Below are 22,132 nucleotides of genomic sequence, written 5' to 3' on the forward strand. Positions count from 1 at the left end.
CTCATTACACAAGTATAAAACATATAATACTGGTAGATAAAACAAGACTGAGCACGAGACCTTCACAGCCGCCTACACATCATAGGGGAGATCTCATGACACCTTCTCTCCATCTACCTGATGATCCTGAGGAACATTGGGATCTTCTTGTTTACAGTCCTGTGGAAGAAGAGGACGGGGACATCTTTCTGGTGTTATCTTCTTTCTGGATAGATCTGGAAGAAACACAAACAGGGACTGAATTCATTCTTTACATACAGATAATTATAGGCCGTGTGTATTTAGTCCTGTCTATTACCTGGTGATGTGAGGGCCTTGACAACCTCCATCTTGACGTCCTTGTATACATCTTTGTGTCCTTCTAAATACTCCCACTCCTCCATGGAGAAATAGACTGCGACATCCTGACACCTTATAGGAACCTGACACATACAATGATACCGTCATCCCTGCAATACGTTCATAGTGTTACTGTATAATGTCCCAACATTCCCAGCAGTGTCACCTCTCCAGTCAGCAGCTCAATCATCTTGTAGGTGAGTTCTAGGATCTTTTGGTCATTGATGTCCTCATGTATTAAGGGATGAGGAGGAGGCCCCGTGATTGGGCTCAGGGGTCTTTCCCATCCTTCAGACATTGGGTCCTCACAGCGCTCACTAGAGGTCTTCTTCACTACTGTGTAATCCTGGTTATGGAGAGACACATTAATAAGTCTCACTACAGACATTTCTAGAGTCCTCACCTCTCCAGTTCTGTCCATCTGTTATTCCCATAGATAAGAATGATGTAATGTGACGTCATCAGAATCTCTCACCTCTCCAGTAAGCCGGAAGAGGATCTCTAGGGTGAGGTGTAATATCCTCTCCGCCATCTTTTCTCTGTCCATAGCCATATTTAATGGGTAAATCGGGAAAATTAGCTTATACAGAAGATCGTCACTGAGAAGATCCGATATTGTAGAGACCTGTATGAGAAGATGATGAGACGATTCAACATCATAAAAATCCTGTGTAAGGCCATGTTCACACCGTCCTTTTTTTAATGCGGAACCGCCGCGATTTTCCCACTGCGGGTCCGCAGCTGTTTTCCATGCAGGGTACATTACAATGTACCCTATGGAAAACAGGAACTGCTGTGCCCACATTGCGGAAAATCGCGAAAAAAGCCGCGCTGAATAGCCGCGGTAAAAAAAGAAGTACCATGTCACTTCTTTTTGCGGAACTGCAGCGGTTCTGCACCCATAGACCTCCATTGTGAGGTCAAACCCACAGTAAAACCCGCAGATGAAAAAAATATCTGTGGGTTTTCTGCGGTTTGTGGTGCAGAACCGCTGCGGTGTGGCTGCCCCCCCGTGCCCCAATCCCGCCCCCCCGTGCCCCAATCCCACCCCCCCATGCTCCGATGCCACCCCCACGTGCTCCGACGCCACCACCCCCGTGCCCTCCTCTCCCCCCCTTATACTTACCCGGCCTCCCGGTGTCCGTCCGTCCGTCTTCTCCCTGGGCGCCGCCATCTTGCAAAATGGCGGGCGCATGCGCAGTGCGCCCGCCGAATCTGCCGGCCGGCAGATTCGTTCCAAAGTGCATTTTGATCACTGAGATATAACCTATCTCAGTGATCAAAATAAAAAAAATAGTAAATGACCCCCCCCTTTGTCACCCCCATAGGTAGGGACAATAAAAAAATTAAGAATTTTTTTTTTCCACTAAGGTTAGAATAGGGTTAGGGGTAGGGTTAGGGTTAGGGGTAGGGGTAGGGTTAGGGTATTTCCAGCCATTTTAACCCTAAAAAACTTCCTAGAAAACACACAGACTCTGCATAGAAAACTGCATTAAAAAAAACGCACTAAAAAACGCATCAAAAAACGCATCAAAAAACGCACCAAAAAACGCACCAAAAAAAGGACCTGCGTTTTCTGCCAAGAGCTGCGGTTTTTAGTCCTGAAAAAAAAGGAGGGAAATCAGGAACGTGTGAACATAGCCTAATAATACAATTACTGGAGATAATAAGGGGAAACATATCAGGATTTAAAACGTATAGATGTTGTATTCTCTATTCTTGTATGGACTGGAACATAAGTTGAATTACTGACTAAGACATGTTCTCCATGTTCCAAATCACTGGCTACGTAACTCACTGCTTCGGCAACTGATTGGCTGTAGAAATCACAAGATGTTTGGGACTGACCAGAAAATACAAAAAAAGACTGGTGAAGACTAGTGATGAGAGAGTATTCTCGTTGCTCGGGTTTTCCCGAGCACGCTCGGGTGGTCTCCGAGTATTTATGACTGCTCAGAGATTTAGTTTTCATCGCCACAGCTGGATGCTTTACGGCTATTAGCCAGCCTGAGTACATGTGGGGGTTGCCTGATTGCTAGGGAATCCCCACATGTAATCAAGCTGTCTAGTAGCCGCAAATCATCTAGCTGCGGCAAGTTAAACTAAATCTCCGAGCAGTCATAAATACTCGGAGACCACCCGAGCGTGCTCGGGAAAACGCGAGCAACGAGTATACTCGCTCATCACTAGCGAGGACCCAAGCAGCAATAATAATAATAATAATAATAATTTTTATTTATATAGCGCCAACATATTCCGCAGCGCTTTACAAATTATAGAGGGGACTTGTACAGACAATAGACATTACAGCATAACAGAAATACAGTTCAAAACAGATACCAGGAGGAGTGAGGGCCCTGCTCGCAAGCTTACAAACTATGGGGAAGCAGCAATGATATTTTTGTTATTTTACAGTAGTTTTCTTCTTTACATCTACTAATAAAACCTATAAATTTAGGCCACAGACAACAAGCAGTTTCTTCCTCGGAGTCGGCAGCTGAATACGTTTCTCATAGACTCATCTTCCATAACGCTAATTCTCATCTCATTTACCGACACTGGAATCGGCATTAGCAATACTGCAGGAGATATTCATTACACGTGACAGGAGAAATAACTACTTTATGATGAGGACGACATCTTCATCTTCTACTATGGCTCTAGAAACAGATTTGTCCAGAGTCTGTCCCTGACTCCATCACCACCGGCCGTCTATATGAAGGTTTCCCATCTTCCCCGCACTGTAATCTCCTATCACGTTAGATCTCATGTCTGAGTCACACACAGAAGTTTGAGGCTTTTATAAAAGCTTGTTTGTAAGAACACCTAGACACGAGTTAATTGAGGCCAATGTCTCCATATACAGGTTTTTTTTTTTCCTCTGGATATGATGCTTTTTTGGGGGCATTTTTCCATCTGTATGTGTTCATATACTGCATGAAATACACCCCCAAAAAATATGTTCAAATGTTGCAAAATTTAATTGAAGATGGAGGTACTGAGGGAACATTATACTGTGGGTATGGGGGATGTCAGTACTGTGGGAAGATTATACTGTGTGTGGGGGGGATGACGTACTGTGGGAACATTATACTGTGTGTGGGTGGATTGCGCTACTGTAAGAACACTGTACTGTGTGCAGGTGAATGGCGGTACTGTGTGAATATTTTATAGTGTGTGGCGAGATGGCTGTACTGTGCATAAATTATACTTTTTGTGGAGGCATGGTGGTACTATGAGAACATTATACTGTGCGAGGGATACTGGTACTGTGGGAACATTATACTGTGTGTGGGGGGTGGCTGTACTGAGGGAACATTATACTGTGTGTGGTATGGCAGAACTGTTGAAACATTATACTGTGCGTGGGGGATGGCGGTACTGTGGCAGTATTATACTGTGTGGGGGATGGCAGTACTGTGGAAACATTATACTCTATGTGGGGGGATGTCAAGGACAACACCATACAAGCATCAATTTATCATAAGTCCACAGGATGTCCGGCTATTACTGAGGAATATATTTCTACAACAAGGATACCATCCACTGGTGAACAGATCCACAGAACTACAAGGATCCCAAGAAGCAGCCTCATGGATTACACACTGAGGGAGGACAGGGTGCCTCTTGTGGTCACATACAATCCCCACATGAGCATCCTAAGGAAAATTGTTGCTGATCTCCAACCCATATTCCACAGAGGCCACAAATTGAAAGAAATATTCCCAGAACTACCACTTCTCTCCTACAAACAGCCCCCTAACTTAGGCCTCTTTTACACATTAGTTTTTTGCTGTAAGTCACAATCTGTTGGCTCAACGGATCCGTCGCAGAATGTGAAAAACTGATGCGATTAATTCATTTTTTCCGACAGATCTGACTAGGGGGGCTGGCTAATTGGATCCGAACCAAGCAGAGCATGCTCAGTTAAAAAAATGTAATCCATCGCCGGATTCCGTCATTTGACGGATCCGGCATCCATAGGCTTCCATTCTAGCAAAAGACGGACGGCGGAAACAAAAAATGTTACTTTGTCCGTTGTCTCTGGCCGCTGGACAAACAATTTTCAATAGATCTGGCGAACGACAGATGAAACGTGAAGCCATCCATCGCAATCCATGTCTATAAGAAAAAAACGGATCCAGTGGCATCAGTTGCCGGATCCGTTTTTTTTTCAAAATTCAACAGATTGCGACTGATAGCAAAAATCTGATGTGTGAAAGGGGCTTTAAGGAACCTCCTTGTCAGAGGTCTCTTATCACCATCAGTGACGAGCACATTCCTATGTAACAATAAAAATGCAAAACTTGTACCCACATATTACCGACAAATACAGTCCACACACCAAACACAAACCAGGACTATAAGGTCATGGATTTCTTTTCATGTACATCCTCCAACGTGGTGTACATGATACAATGTACGAGATGCCCTGGAGTCCTCTATATTGGGGAAACCATGCAAAAACTACAAACAAGGGTGAATCTAAACTGACACACTATCAGGAATGAAATGGACACACCTGTGGGAAAACATTTCTCTGGACCAGGACACAGTATGACAGACTTAAACGTCTTAATACTAAAAAGTCATTTTAAGGACAACAGAGAGAGAAAAAATTGGGAATTCAAACTGATAAAGATGTTCAATTCTTTGACACTAGAACTCAATTTAACACCTAGATTTATGAGTCACTACATGGATACAATTCACACCTCCACCTGACCTACTCCAGATAACTAAGGGTATGTGCACACCTTGCGGATATGGCCCTGTGGATCCACAGCAGTTTTCCATGCATTGTACAGTACCATGTAAACGTATGGAAAACCAAATCCGCAGTGCACATGCTATGGAAAATTCCGTGCGGAAACGCTGCGTTGTATTTTCCGCAGCATGTCAATTGTTTGTGCGGATTCTGCAGCGTTTAACACCTGCTCCTCAATAAGAATCTGCAGGTGGTAAAACGCAGGTGAAATCTGCACAAAAATCGCAGGAATTCCACGGTAAATCCGTGGTTAATCCATAGGTAAAACGCAGTGAGTTTTACCTGCGGATTTTGCAAAAGTGGTGTGGAAAAATCCGCACACGAATCTGCAACGTGTGCACATAGCCTAAGAAGAACATTCCCACTGCCTCTCCATTTGTATCAAAGTGCCTAATTTGATTTCCTTGGCTTCTCTTTAGGAGGCATCACCCCTCCCACCTAATATATTGTCATTTTTTACATTTTAAAAATTCCAAAAAGGAAAATGGGCCTATGCAAAGGTTTGGGCAACCTTGGATATTTCTGTGCTAAAATAATTTTGACCAAGGTTTCAGACCTTAATTAGCCTGTTAGAGTTATGGCTTGTTTACTATCATTGTTAGGAAAGGGCAGTTGATGCAAATTTCCCAGCTTTATAAAAACCTAGCCACCTCTAACCTTGTGCCAAAATACACAATGGGTTATTCTAAGCAGCTGCCTTGCAATCTGAAAATGAAAATGGTGGTGGTCCACAAAGCAGGAGAAGGCTATAAGAAGATAGCAAAGCTCTTTTCTCAGTTTGAAATGAAATTAAGAAATGTCAGTTATCAGGAACAGTGGAGGTCCAGATAAGGTCTGGAAAAGCAAGCAAAATTTCAGTGAGAGTTGCTCGTAGGATTGCTAGAGAGGCAAATCAGAACCCCTTCTTCACTGCAAAAGACCCTCAGAAAGATTTACCAGACTCTGGAGTTGTGGTACATTGTTCTACTTTTCAGAGACACCTGTACAAATATGGCCTTAAGAAGAAAACCTCTCCTGCATCCTCACTATAAAATTCAGCATCAGAAGTATGCAAAAGAACATCTAAACAAACCTGATGCATTTTGAAAAAAAATCCTGTGGACCGATGAGGTTAAAATAGTACTCTTTGGCCACAATGATCAAAGGTTTGTGTGTAAAAAAAGCACTGAATTTCAGGAAAATATTCATGTATCTCTAACCATTAAGCTTGAGGGTGGCGCAATCATGCTTTGGGGTTGTTCTTGGAGATGGGTCCAAATGTAACAAAATACAAAATTTATTAAATATACAACAAAAATTATAATATATACAGTACAAGACTAGAATCGGGAAAAAGTGGGGCAAAAGTCCTGACAAACAAGATGGAACAATGGCCAGCATGGGTAAGAAAGACAGGCTAAGTGCCGTTAGTAACTAAATGAACCCAGGGTATAGTATCAGTATTAGGTCCAATGACTAGTTTAAATCAGATGTATAATGTAGTGCGCACTACCATCTGAGTACACCCCGGTTCATAAACCACCAAATGTGCTTACCCATAATATGCCAGGTCAGGATCGATGCCCCCCGCCGCCACCGACGCGCGTTTCGCCTTCTTTGTCAAGGTGTGGTAGTGTGCCGTATGTCCAGACACCCTTAAATACCCCCACAGTACCATGCTCACTTGTGCGGCGCATGTCCACAGATCAGCACGCCGGTGATTACATCACTTCCGGCAAACGTCCGACACGCGAGCCAGGGAAAAAGAATAGAACACCGCTGGATCTCGCATGTCGGCTTGAGTATGCCTAAGCGATGCTCCAGAGCGCATCGATCCGAGACATGCGCACATGAGCATGGAAGGATATTGAAACAGAGGGGATACCAGAAGTGAACGGATACATAGCGCAACAGATCGAACGTATCAAAACATTATACAGGTAATTAGACATATGTTTAAAACACTAATATACAACAAAAGAGCCATAAAGAGGAATGCTGGCCAATATATACATAAGATAATGGCATGTGAATAACCACACAATATGTGGATATAAAAAGAAATTAATTATATCAAAGAGACATTAACAAGTGCACAATATATGTGTAACATGTCCCCAAATGATGTGCTTAATGCACATTTACCAATATATAAGTGCACATGAAATACTGAATATACAAATAATACAAATAGGAATGGAATGTATATAACACCCACGATTCAATCAGTATATAGTGAAAACAGCATAATAAAAAAGCGAAAGTTGTGCCACCAGTGTTCAACTCTTCCTCCTAATATCAGGCTCAGACGATCCAATGGTGCCGGATACATAACGATGCATCCATATATACAAATTATGCTATGAACTAAAAAATAAGGAAAAAACAAAATGAATTATAATCAAAACACACACGACACTATAAAAAAAATATTATATTTATATTTAATAAATTTTGTATTTTGTTACATTTGGACCCATCTCCAATTTTCTCCTAATGTAATATACGGTATATCTGATAGGGAGAGTCCTGTTGGTGCACTGATGTGAGACATGTGCACTGTGGTTTGTCTCAACAGCACCATTTCACCTATGGTACCTTATATGGTTTATGTTTATTTGGGGTTGTTCTGTAGTCAATGGCGCGGAGAACATTTCATGGGTAGAGGGAAGAATGAAATTTCAACAAATTCTTGATGCAAACATAACACAATCTGTAAAAAAGCTGAAGTTGAAAAGAGGATGACTTCTACAAATGTCAAAATCCACAATAGACTACCTCAAATGGTGCAAGGTGAAGGTTTTACAATAACCCTCACAGTCTTGTGACCTGAACATCATTGAAAATTTGTGGCTAGACCTCAAAATAGCAGTGCATGTAAGATGACCCAAGAATATCACAGAACTGGAAGAATTTTCCAAGGAAGAATGGATGAAAATCCCTCAAACAGGAATTGAAAGACACTTGGCTGGCTACAAGAAGAATTTACAAGCTGTGATACTTTCAAAAGCGGGTGCTACTAGGTACTAACCATGCAGGGTGCCCAAACCTCTGCATCGGCCCATTTTCCTTTTTGTAATTTTTAAAATGTTAAAAAAAATTACAATATATATATATATATATATATATATATATATATATATATATATATATATATATATATATATATATTTTCCTAAACCACAAAGGAAATGTGTCATCTTTAACTTTAGCCCTTTTAGAGATCATTTTATCTTCAACTTGTTAAATTGTTCACAATAAAAGTTATTTTGACAAGGAGGGCCCAAACTTTTACATGCCACTGTATGTCGATACGCGTAGGTCCTTCTCCCCTCTTGATCATATGAAGTGATCTAAAAGTGCCTTTATGGGCTGCTCAGGTCTCTATTAGGCTTCTTTCACACTTCCGTTGGTACGGGGCCGTCGCTAAGCTTCGGCGCAATGTACCGATGGACGTTGTGCAAATTCTGCACAACGTGGGCAGCGGACGCAGTGTTTCAATGCGTCCACTGCCCACTGTAAGGTCCCAAGGAGGAGGGGGCGGAGTACCGGCTGCACATGCGCAGTAGGAAATGCAGGACACAACGTATGAAAAAAAATGTTCCCTTGAACGTTTTTTCGATACGACGACCCGCCAAATACCGACGCATCCACTGCACGACGTATGGAACCTGTGTCCATACGTCGCAATGCGTCGGTAATACAAGTCTATGTGCAAAAAATGCATCCTGTGGGCAACTTTGCAGGATGCGTTTTTTCCACAGAACGACGCATTGCGACAGCCCGTAATCGACGGAAATGTGAAAGTAGCCTTACTGAGGTAGGCTTGGACCTTATTGGGTAAGGAATTTGGGTCTACGCAGTAGATTATCATAGGCTGCCAAGAGGCTTAAATCTACATGTCTTGATGATACTGGAGCCTCCCCTATTTTATGGGGTTTATTTTGCTTTATTCCATTACTTGTTCATTCTGATAGTTCCCCTCTTTTAGTAATTTTACATTGAGCTAGCAGTACACCATCTATGAGGTTGTTATATGTTTTGCATTACTTATGTGTCACTTGTTATGCAACATTTATTATTTAACATGCAATAGTGTTTAACCCCTTTATTCCCGAGGGTGGTTTGCTCGTTAATGACCAGGTCAATTTTTACAATTCTGACCACTGTCATTTTATGATGTAATAACTCTGGAACGCTTCCATGGATCCCAGTGATTCTGACATTGTTTTCTCGTGACATATTGTAGTTCATGATAGCGGTAAAATTTCTTTGATATGACGCGTTTATTTTGGAAAAAAACAGAAATTTGGGAAAATATTGTAAATGTTGCAATTTTCCAACTTTCAATTTGCAGGTCCTTAAGGCTATGTGCACACGTTCAGGATTTCTTGCAGAAAGTTCCTGAGCAAAACTGGACATTTTCTGCAAGAAATCCGCATACGTTTTTTGCGTGTTTTTGGTGCATTTTTTTGCGGATTTTTCCGGAGGTTCCCAATGCAATAATATAGTGGGAAATCCTCAAAAAATCCGCAAAATAAATGAACATGCTGCGTTTTTTACCGCGATGCATTTTTTTCGTGGAAAGAAACGCATCATGTGCACAAAAATTGCGGAAAGCATTCTAAATGATGGTATGCATAATGTATGCATTTTTTCGCGTTTTTATAGCGAAAAAAAGGGGAAAAATCTGCTACATGTGCACACAGCCTAAATCACAGAGATACAGTGCCTTGTGAAAGTATTCGGCTCCCTGGAACTTTTCAACCTTTTCCCACATATCATGCTTCAAACATAAAGATACCAAATGTAAATTTTTGGTGAAGAATCAACAACAAGTGGAACACAATAGTGAAGTTGAACGAAATTTATTGGTTACTTAAAATTTTTGTGGAAATTCAATAACTGAAAAGTGAGGCGTGCAATATTATTCGGCCCCTTTAACTTAATACTTTATTGCGCCACCTTTTACTGCAATTACAGCTGCAAGTCACTTGGGGTATGTCTCTATCAGTTTTGTACATCGAGAGACTGAAATTCTTGCCCATTCTTCCTTGGCAAACAGCTCGAGCTCAGTGAGGTTTGATGGAGATCGTTTGTGAACAGCAGTTTTCAGCTATTTCCACAGATTCTCGATTGGATTGAGGTCTTTACTCTGACTTGGCCATTCTAACATCTGGATACGTTTATTTGTGAACCATTCCATTGTAGATTTTGCTTTATGTTTGGGATCACTGTCTTGTTGGAAGACAAATCTCTGTCCCAGTCTCAGGTCTTTTGCAGACTCCAACAGGTTTTCTTCAAGAATGGTCCTGTATTTGGCTCCATCCATTTTCCCATCAAGTTTAACTATCTTCCCTGTCCCTGCTGAAGAAAAGCAGGCCCAAACCATGATGCTGCCACCACCATGTTTGACAGTGGGGATGGTGTGTTCAGGGTGATGAGCTGTGTTGCCTTTATGCCAAACATATCGTTTGGCATTGTTGAAAAAAGGTTCGATTTTGGTTTCATTTGACCACAGCACCTTCTTCCACATGTTTGGTGTGTCTCCCAGGTGGCTTGTTGCAAACTTTAAACAACACTTTTTATGGATATGTTTGAGAAATGGCTTTCTTCTTGCCACTCTTCCACAAAGGCCAGATTTGTGCAGTGTATGACTGATTGTTGTCCTATGGACAGACTGTCCCACATCAGCTGTAGATCTCTGCAGTGGCTGCATCTCTGATCATCCAAATCCAAACTGAAGAAAAGGACGACGCCACACCGGATAGTGAAAAGCAGCTCACATGCAGTCATGGCCAAAAGTATTGACACCCCGGCAATTCTGTCATAATACTCATTTTCTTCCTGAAAATGATTGTAAAAACAAATTATTTGGTATTATTATCTTCATTTAATTTGTCTTAAATGAAAAAGCACAAAAGAGAATGAAGCAAACAGCAAAACATTGATCATTTCACACAAAACTCCAAAAATGGGGGCAGCATGGTGGTGCAGTGGTTAGCACTGCAGCCTTGCAGCGCTGGAGTCCTGGGTTCAAACCCCACCAAAGACAACATCTGCAAAGAGTTTGTATGTTCTCTCTGTGTTTGCGTGGGTTTCCTCCGGGTACTCCGGCTTCCTCCCACATTCCAAAGACATACTGATTGGGAATTTAGATTGTGAGCCCCATCGGGGACAGTGATGATAATGTGTGCAAAATGTAAAGCGCTGCGGAATATGTTAGCGCTATATAAAAATAAAGATCATTATTATTATTATTATTATTATTAAAAATGGGCCAGACAAAAGTGTTGGCACCCTCAGCCTAATACTTGGTTGCACAACCTTTAGCCAAAATAACTGCGACCAACCGCTTCTGGTAACCATCAATGAGTTTCTTACAAAGCTCTGCCTTCTCCAAACTGCCATTTTTAGGTCTTTCCACAGGTGTTCTATGGGATTCAGGCCTGGACTCATTGCTGGCCACCTTAGAAGTCTCCAGTGCTTTCTCTCAAACCATTATCTAGTGCTTTTTGAAGTGTGTTTTGGGTCATTGTCCTGCTGGAAGACCCATGACCTCTGAGGGAGACCCAGCTATCTCACACTGGGCCCTACATTATGCTGCAAAATTTGTTGGTAGTCTTCAGACTTCATAATGCCATGCACACGGTCAAGCAGTCCAGTGCCAGAGGCAGCAAAGCAACCCCAAAACATCAGGGAACCTCTGCCATGTTTGACTGTAGGGACCATGTTCTTTTCTTTGAATGCCTCTTTTTTTTCTCCTGTAAACTCTATGTTGATGCCTTTGCCCAAAAAGCTCTACTTTTGTCTCATCTGACCAGAGAACACTCTTCCAAAACGTTTTAGGCTTTTTCAGGTAAGTTTTGGCAAACTCCAGCCTAGCTTTTTTATGTCTCGGGGTAAGAAGTGGGGTCTTCCTGGGTCTCCTACCATACAATCCCTTTTCATTCAGACGCCGACGGATAGTACGGGTTGACACTATTGTACCCTCGGACTGCAGGGCAGCTTGAACTTGTTTGGATGTTAGTCGAGGTTCTTTATCCAATATCCGCACAATCTTGCATTGAAATCTCTTGTCAATTTTTCTTTTTCGTTCACATCTAGGGAGGTTAGCCACAGTGCCATGGGCTTTAAACTTCTTGATGACACTGCGCATGGTAGACACAGGAACATTCAGGTATTTGGAGATGAACTTGTAGCCTTGAGATTGCTCATGCTTCCTCACAATTTGGTTTCTCAAGTCCTCAGACAGTTCTTTGGTCTTCTTTCTTTTCTCCATGCTCAATGTGGTACACACAAGGACACAGGACAGAGGTTGAGTCAACTTTAATCCATGTCAACTGGCTGCAAGTGTGATTTAGTTATTGCCAACACCTGTTAGGTGCCACAGGTAAGTTACAGGTGCTGTTATTACACAAATTAGAGACGCATCACATGATTTTTCAAACAGTGCCAATACTTTTGTCCACCCCTTTTTTTATTTTTGGTGTGGAATTATATCCGATTTGGCTTTCGGACAATACTTTTTGTGTTTTTTCATTTAAGACAAATTAAATGAAGATAATAATACCAAATAATTTGTGTTTGCAATCATTTTCAGGAAGAAAATGAGTATTATCTGACAGAATTGCAGGGGTGTCAATACTTTTGGCCATGACTGTATTTATTCTGCCTTCTGCGGCAACGTTTCGGTCCGAAGACCTTTGTCAAGCTTGACAAAGGTCTTCGGACAGAAACGTTGCCGCAGGAGGCAGAATAAATATGTGAGCTGCTTTTCACTAGCCGGTGTGGCGCTGTCCTTTTCTTCAGTTTGGATTTGGATGTTCTGTCTGGGATGGACCCCCTGGTGAGAACGTGCGCCTCGATGTCCACAGAGACTATATAATTATAGGGTGCGGCTTTACTGTTTTCTTTGATACTTGCATCTCTGATCAGTCTTCATGTTTGCGTTTTTTTAGCGATTTTATAGCGTTTTTATTGCGAAATTCCGCCAAAAAAACGCTAAAAATCCGGACGTGTGCACATACCCTGAAAATAAAGGGGTAGAATAATATTGCACACCCCACTTTTCAGTTTTTGAATTTCCACAAAAATTTAAAATAACCAATAAATTTTGTTCAAATTCACAATTGTGTTCCACTTGTTGTTGATTCTTCGCCAAAAATTTACATTTGGTATCTTTATGTGGGAAAAGGTTGAAAAGTTCCAGGGAGCCAAATACTTTCGCAAGGCACTGTATGTCACACAAATTACCCACATGTCTACTTTACATCAGCACAATTTTGGAACCAACATTTTTTTTTTTGTTACCTAGTTATTAGGGTTAAAATTTGACCAGAAAATTCAAATTTTTACAACACCATTTTTTTTAGGGACCATATCACATTTGAAGTCGGTTTGAGGGGTCTATATGACAGTAGATACGCCAGTGGTGTCATTTCTAAAAACTGCACCCCCTCAAAGTTCTCAAAACCACATTCAAGAAGTTTATTAACCCTTCAGGTGCGTCACAGGAATTTTTGGAATGTTTAAAAAAAATTACCATTTTACTTTTTTTCATAAAAAATTTACTTCAGATCCAAATTTTTTTATTTTCCCAAGGGTAACAGGAGAAATTGGACCCCAAAAGTTGTTGTGCAATTTGTCCTGAGTGTGCCGATACCCCATATGTGAGGAGAACCACTGTTTGGGCGCATGGCAGAGCTTGGAAGAGAAGGAGCACCGTTTTACTTATTCAACGCAAAGTTTTGTGAAATTAAGATCGGACACGATGTCGCGTTTGGAGAGCCCCTGATGGAAAACCCACATAAGTGACAACATTTTGGAAACTAGACCCCAAGGAACTTATCTAAATGTGTGGTGAGTACTTTGAACCCCCAAGTGCTTCACAGAAGTTGATAACATTGAGCCGTGAAAATAATAAAAATCACATTTTCCTTGTAAAAATTTTATTTCAGCCCTAAATTTTGCATTTTCATAAGGGTAACAAGAGAAATTGCACCCTCAAATGTGTTATACAATTTCTCTTGAGTATGCCGATACCCCATATGTAGGGAATACTACTTTTGAGGCACAGTGCCAAGCTCAGAAGGGAAGAGGCACCATATTGGATTTCAGGCTTTGCTGGATGCCATGTCACATTGGCAGAGCCCCTGAGATGCCAAAACAAGAGAAACCCCCCATATGTGAACTCATTTTACAAACCACACTCCCCAATGGGTGCAGTAATCATATTCATACCACTTGTGCCTCACAGAATTTTATGCCACTGAAGAAAAAATAAAATTATATTTTTACCACTAAAATGTTGATTTAGCCCCAAGTTTTTATTTTTTTTAAGGGCTAATAGTAAATTTAAAAAGAAAACAAACCGAGGTTCATTTTTTCCTGAGTGCACCAATACCCTACATGTAATCTGGAAATATTTTTCAGGCACAGTGCAAGCTCAGAAGGGAAGGAGCGCCAGATTTTACTGTAATTGTTTGCAAGTGCCATGACTCACTGGGAGAGCCCCATAAGCTGCCAGAACAACAAAAGCCTGGAAAAGTGGCAGAATTGGCGCATCTAATGTAATGTGCCCATTCTGGGGTGGCTTGTATTGTTAGTTTGGGACGGAACCAATATCCATGGTCTTTCCCAGCCTGATAATATCAGCCCCTGCCTGTTTTACCTTGACGGGTTATCAAAAATAGTGGGGACCCCAAATCAGTTTTTTTTTATTAATTATTTAATAGGTTTAACCCTTTTGTGACCTCCGCCGTACTAGTACGGCAGAGGTCGCTTTCCTCGCTTTGATCTGGGCTCCGGCACTGAGCCCACATCTTTCCGGGACATGTCACCTGGTTTGAACAGGTGACATGTGCCCGGAATAGCTGCAGGTGGAATCGCGATCCACCCGCAGTTATTAAATAGTTAAATGCCGCTGTCAAACTCAGACAGCGGCATGTAACGCTCACTTCCGGACGGAAATCCTCCCACTGGTGACCACCGTCAAGTGATCGCGGGTAGCGGTGGGTTGGCATGACAACCAGAGATCTCCTGGAGATCTCTATGGTTATCAGTGCCGGATCGCTATGAGTGCCACCCAATGATTGGTGCTCATAACAAGTCAGCAATTCTGTTACATATAGATCTGGGCATCGCAAGTATGTAACAGAGCCGATCGGGTTATGGCAGCATCTAGTCTCCCATGGAGACTATTGAAGCATGCGAAAAGTTAAAAAAAAAAAAAAAAGGTTTTAAAAATATTGAACAAATAAAAAATATAAAAGTTTAAATCACCCCCCTTTTGCCCCACTCAGAATAAAACAATAAAAAAACAAACATATTTGATATCGCTGCGTTCAGAGTCGCACAATCTATCAATAAAAAATAGATTAACCTGATCACTTAAAGGCGAGAAAAAAAGTCAAAACACCAGAATTATGTTTTTTTGGGTTGCCGCAACATTGCATTAAAATGCAATGTCGGGTGATCAAAAGAACGTATCTGCACCAAAATGGTATCAATAAAAACGTCAGCTCGGCACACAAAAAAATAAGCCTGACCCAACCCGAGATCACGAAAAATGGAGATGCTGCGGGTCTCAGAAAATGGCGCAATTTTTTTTTTTTAACTATGGATTTTTTTTCACCCCTTAAATAAAAAAGAACCTAGACATGTTTGATGTCTGTGAACTCATAATGACCTGAAGAATCATAATGGCAGGTCAGTTTTAGCATTTGGTGAACATGGTAAAAAAAAAAAATCCCCAAAAAGTTGTGGAATTGCACTTTGTTTGCAATTTCACCGCATCCCACAAACAACGAGGCCTCACATGGCCATACTGATGGAAAAATAAAAAAAGTTATGGCTCTGGGAAGAAGAGGAGGGAAAAACAGAAACGCAAAAAAACAAAATGAGCAGGGTCTCTAAGGGGCTAAAAAAGTGAACCCTTTCCCAACATGCGCCATATATATACTGCTTCGTGCGATCTGCGTTCCGCAAACCTGTACAGCACCGCTATTTCTGGTCAGCGTGCTGCATCGTGTGGTGACTGGGTTAAGATGGATGATGTTCCTGACAGCAGACCATCCCTGCATGTTGCACTGGGGGTATGTTCCCCCCCTCCATCAGCAATGTGTTAATAAAGTTGAAAACAAAAGTGACATGCTGTGATTAGTGCTTTTTGACACAGCACCAATCATAGCCATCACAATGGGTGGGTTGATGACGTCACCTTTCCTGATTAAAATAGCGATCACCGCTCTGCACGTCATCTATACCTTAGATCCCCCTGCAATCTGTGCCTCCTGGTGTTGCGTCCTGCTGTGCAAGATTCTCCTGCGATCTGACTGCTGTGCTGTGTGCTTGCTCCAGCAGCAGCGACACCCCCATCCCTGTTCCAGTCCCCTCATCCCCCTCCCAATTTAATTTTTAGCGCACTGTTTTATACTTTTGTTCGTGTGTGCGACGTCCTGCGCTGAGCATTTGTGCTCTTCCCGTGCCCACGGCCCTTTGATCGGTATCACTGCTGATCAGAGACTGCGCCTGGGGACTTTTTTAAGTCACAGTGTTTGGTGACGTCTGATTTTTGTTTTAGAGAACACAAAAAACTTGGCAGGAATTTTATACGCAACGTGTTGAAGAAGCCAGGGGTGAAACTAGCCTCTCTGCTGCCTGATGCGAACTGCAAAATGGCGCCGCCACATACACACACAGCTCTGCTCCGTACACATACACGGGTCAACTTTATACACTTTGTACACACAGGGCTCCATTTTGCACACACACGGCTCCGCTCCGTACACCCCGTACACACGAGGCTCAGCTCCGCACACCTCGTACACACACGTGGCTCAGCTCCGCACACCTCGCACACATGTGGCTCAGCTCCACACACCTCGCAGACACACGCGGCACAGCTCCGCACACCTCGCACACACACACTGTTCCGTACACCTCGTACACACACACACGGCTCTGCTCCGTACATCTCGTACACACATGGCTCCATACACCTCATACACACACGGCTCAGCTCCGTACACCTCGTACACACGCGGCTCAGCTCCGTACACCTCGTACACACGCGGCTCCGCTCCGTACACCTCGTACACACGCGGCTCCGCTCCGTACACCTCGTACACACCCGGCTCAGCTCCGTACACCTCGTACACCCGCGGCTCAGCTCCACACACCTCGTACACACGCGGCTCAGCTCCGTACACCTCGTACACCCGCGGCTTAGTTCCGCACACCTCATACACACGCGGCTCAGCTCCGCACACCTCGTACACACACGGCTCGGCTCCACCACATCCACACTGTAAACCCCTCCTGACCCCACGCATAAGCTTTCCCTCTTCCAGCACCATGACAACCAGCACAGCAGAGTCCTGAATACACTGAGGCCACTGATCATGTGACCCTTGACTCCTCCCATCCGGTGACATCGTCACAGGTCCTGTGCACACAGAACAGCCTACTATGAGCATCCCCAGCAGATGCAGGAGAGGAGTGACCTCAGGTTGAGGACCTGTGATGATGTCACAATCACGTGACCAGTCACATGAGGCGGGGAGGGCTGGATGAGGGGATTCGGCCATTCGGGACGGTTGGGAGCCCTGAATACAGTATTAACTGAATCTGCCGCCCCCTCTCTTCATTGCAGGCAGTGCCGCTGAGGCAAAGTACTCAACTTGCTACATGGTAGCGGCGCCCCTGGAAGTAGTGGAATTCAGTGGTTGCTAACGGACGATTTTGAGAAAAAAAAAAATCATACAGAGTAATTATATAGATAGGGAGGTGGCGTCTTTCTTTTGCATAAAAAATAAATAAATGTTATTGCCGGATAATTTCTAGAGCATTAGTGAAGCGTATGTTGCATTGTTGATGACATTCACTTTTCTTTTTCAAACAAATAATTATTTGCGTCGAGTAAATTTTTAGCAAGTGCATTAGGGGAGCGTACGTTGGGTGGTTGGTGACATCTATTTTTCCTTTGCAAAATAATTAATTGTGTCAAATACTTTTTTTGTAGTGCAGGAGGGGAGCATACGTTGCAGTGTTGGTAATGTCCGTTTTTCTTTTGCACAAAAAATAATTATTTGCGCTCTGTAAAATTTTAGATAGTGCATTAGGGGAGCGTATGGTGTATTGTTGGTAACGTCCATTTTTCTTTTACAAAAAAAAGAATAGTTAGCGCCAGGTAAATTTATAGGGAGGGCATAAGTGTAGTGAACGTCTCTCATGTTTTATTCTGACCTTTCTTTTTTGTTTTTTTACATCTGATTTTTCTAACAAAATGGCTGCCGGCCAGGGTCGGCACATGCATAGATGGAGATCTCAGCACCAAGATCTCAGGAGATGAGAGCTCAGCGTTGAGAACTCATCTCCCGAGAACTTTGTGCTGAGATATCCATATGCGCATGCGCTGCTTCTGGCTGGCAGCCATTTTCCCGGAGTCCAGTCCACCGCATAGGAAACCATGTAACTGCAGGGACTCTGGGATTTCACAAGATGTCGGCAGAGCCCCCCGCAGCACCGAACAGCCGCAGCACAGAACACCTGCTGGCCAGGACATCTGGTGTAGCACCCCATCACTCTCCTTCTTGGTCAAATAGCCCTTACACAGCCTGGAGGTGTGTTTGGGGTCATTGTGCTGTTGAAAAATAAATGAAGGTCCAACTAAACGCAAACCGGATGGAATAGAATGCCGCGGCAAGATGCTGTGGTATCCATGCTGGTTCAGTATGCCTTCAATTTTGAATAAATCCCCAACAGTGTCACCAGCAAAGCACCCCCACACCATCACACCTCCTCCTCCATGCTTCATGGTGGGAACCAGGCATGTAGAGTCCATCCGTTCACCTATTCTGCGTCGCACAAAGACATGGTGGTTGGAACCAAAGATCTTAAATTTGGACTCACCAGGCCAAAGCACAGATTTCCACTGGTCTAATGTCTATTCCTTCTGTTCTTTAGCCCAAACAAGTCTCTTCTGCTTGTTGCCTGTCCTTAGCAGTGGTTTCCTAGCAGCTATTTTACCATGAAGGCCTGCTGCACAAAGTCTCCTCTGAACAGTTGTTGTAGAGATATGTCTGCTGCTAGAACTCTGTGTGGCATTGACCTGGTCTCTAATCTGAGCTGCTGTTAACTGTGCTGTGACTCGGATAAATTTATCCTCAGCAGCAGATGGGACTCTTGGTCTTCCTTTCTTGGGGCGGTTCTCATGTGAGCCAGTTTCTTTGTAGTGCTTGATGGCTTTTGCAACTGCACTTGGGGACACTTTCAAAGTTTTCCCAATTTTTAGGACTGACTGACCTTCATTTCTTAAAGTAATGATGGCCGCTCGTTTTTCTTTACTTAGCTGCTTTTTTCTTGCCATAATACAAATTCTACTCTTCTCGGGAGTGGGAAGAGAGAGGCTAAGTGCCAGAATAGGCGCATCTTACAGATGTGCATTTTCTGGGGTGGCTGGGGGAAGATGTTTTTAGCCAGGGGGTGGCAATAACTATGGTCCCTCTCTAGGCTATTAATATCTGCCTTCAGTCACTGGCTTTACCACTCTGGCGGAGAAAATTGCACAGGAGCCCATGCCAGTTTTTTCCGTGATTTCATCCTTTATTTTAACACCTAGAGCTCCAAAGTTTTGCACACAGACTCTAATAACATTATTAGTGAGGAATATGTAATAATATAAGGGATACGAAATGGTTTACTGTATGTAAACCCATGTCTCATATCCTGTCAGGTTTGATAAGGAGATAGCAAAAGCCGGCAATTGAATTATCGGCTTTTAAGCTATCTAGCGCTGTATTAAATATAAATATATATGTATATATGTATCTCACTGATATATATATATATATATATATATACACTGTATATGTTTTCACGAATATTTGAGTCCATGGATCCATTCTATGTCCATTTTGCAATAATTTTTGGAGAAGAAATCGCATCCTTGCGTTGAATACAGATCACTGTTCAGGAACTTTTCTGCATATCTCGGCTGTAAAAAACAGACCATATTTTCCTATGCTAGGTGTGACCCTGGCCTTAGGGGGCTGACAATAATCTAAGCGCTCCCTCCTATAACAACTCTCCCTGAGCTGCTTCCTGAGGACGGTGTGCCGAGCGTCGCCTCACTGGGTCTTCTATAAACCCGATAACGTGATGCGGCCGGACAGTCACAGTAATACCAGTACCCAACATGGCTACAGCATCACCGTGTATGGCGGGCAATCCCCGCATGTTTATTGGCTGGGAACTCGAGCACGGCGCTCCATCACCTGCGATACTCCAGTAACAAGCTTGTCCGAGCCCCCGATGCCGGATCGAGTAGTGGAGAGCGGTCACTCATCACTGGTATCTACATTATTGTGCTGGAGCCAGGAGAGGAGTCATCGCATTGTGGGAGAACTTCTCTGGGCTTCTCTCATCCTGCAGGTGTCTGACTGGGAATAATGTGGAACCAGCGAAGCCGCATTCTGTCCTCAGATGTTACATCACTGTTCACACCACACAGGGACCCCAAAAGTGTCTCAGTGCTGAAGGGGTTAATATCCCCCCTGTGCCCATCTCCACATACCTCCACCCGCAGAGCTGCAGACCACGGTTGTTCTGTGCGCTCAGGACCTGTGATGAGGTCACAGGAGGGGAGGAGTCAGGGGTCACATGATCAGGGGCCTCAGTGTATGCAGGACTCTGCTGTGCTGGTTGTCATGGTGCTGGATGAGGGGAAGTTTATGTGTGGGGTCAGGAGGGATTTATACCACCCCTAGCAAAATTATGGAATCACCGGCCTTGGGGGATGTTCATTCAGTTGTTTAATTTTGTAGAAAAAAGCAGATCACAGACATGGCACAAAACTAAAGTCATTTCAAATGGCAACGTTCTGGCTTTAAGAAACACTAAAAGAAATCAAGAACAAAAAATGTGGTAGTCAGTAATGGTTACTTTTTTAACCAAGCATAGGGGGAAAATTATGGAATCACTCAGTTCTGAGGAAAAAATTATGGAATCACCCTGTAAATATTCATAACCAAAACTAACACCTGCATCAAATTAGATCTGCTCGTTAGGCCGGCGTCACACTAGCGAGTTTTACGGACGTATGAGCGGAGAAAATACGTCCAGAGGATACGCATTGCATACGGCCCAATGATTCTCTATGGGGCAGCTCCTATCTGCCGTATATTACGCATCCGTAATATACGGTATGTTACGGGCGTAGAAAATCGCAGCATGCTGCGTTTGTCAGCGTATTTAGCCTGGATCTTCGGACATTCGTTCGTGCATTGGGGGTCGCTGCGTGCCGATGTCAGGCCAGACGGTAGACAACTGGGTTTTAGTAGGTGGCAAGTGGTCATTCGTTGGTTGGGATTTAGGGGGATGGTTTGGAGCAGGGCCCTTTCTGAATTTTCCAGCGCTGTTCGTTTGGATAGACAGCCTGACATTTTGATTGTGCATTTGGGGGGGAACGATTTGGGGGTAACGGACGGTCAGAGAATTAATCAGAGACATACGGTTTGACTTTTTGAGGTTGTGGGTATCGTTTCCGGGTGTGTTGATCGTGTGGTCAGATATTGTGCCTAGGATGCGGTGGATGGTAGCTAGATCTTTGAAGGGTATTAACAGAGCTAGGGTAAAGTTAAACAGGGCAGTATCAGGTTTCGTTTCCAGAAATGGGGGTATTAGCGTCAGGCATTTTGAATTGGAATCGGGGTTGGTAATTACTGGTTGGAGGACGAAGTTCACTTAAATGCGATTGGAATTGATTTGTGGACTTTGGCATTACAAGAAGGGTTGGAAAGGGCGTTGGTGACGTTGGGGCACTCACGAGCCTGAGGTGGTCAGGGCTGTTCGTGTGTGGTGGGGGGGGTGGGGGTTCTTGGAGTTGATGCTGATTGGTAGGGAGAAGGAATTGGAAGATAATTACAGGCAATTTAGAATGTTGTGGGGTTTGATCTGGCATTTTGGTATGGGCTCTGGACGGGGTTATACCCTGGGAGCTGTTGGTGGTTTTTCTCTTCCTGGAACGGGATGTACGGTGCCCTC

General features: G+C 43.3%; 1 protein-coding gene across 1 annotated transcript in view; it reads right to left on the reverse strand.

Annotated features, from left to right (window-relative positions):
- The window catches only part of LOC138663649 (oocyte zinc finger protein XlCOF22-like), a 50,609-nt gene extending 29,908 nt beyond the window's left edge, over positions 1-20,701 (reverse strand). The window contains exons 1-5 of the mRNA XM_069749928.1: positions 20,664-20,701; positions 815-964; positions 506-685; positions 299-422; positions 118-215 (exon numbers count right to left, since the gene is read on the reverse strand). Of these exons, the coding sequence (XP_069606029.1) occupies positions 118-215; positions 299-422; positions 506-685; positions 815-892 (480 nt within the window). The 5' untranslated portion in view covers positions 893-964; positions 20,664-20,701. The remainder of the gene's footprint in view (positions 1-117; positions 216-298; positions 423-505; positions 686-814; positions 965-20,663) is intronic.
- Positions 20,702-22,132: the final 1,431 nt, after the last annotated feature.

The sequence above is a fragment of the Ranitomeya imitator genome, chromosome 2 (assembly GCF_032444005.1).
Source record: "Ranitomeya imitator isolate aRanImi1 chromosome 2, aRanImi1.pri, whole genome shotgun sequence".
In the NCBI taxonomy this organism is placed as follows: domain Eukaryota; kingdom Metazoa; phylum Chordata; class Amphibia; order Anura; family Dendrobatidae; genus Ranitomeya; species Ranitomeya imitator.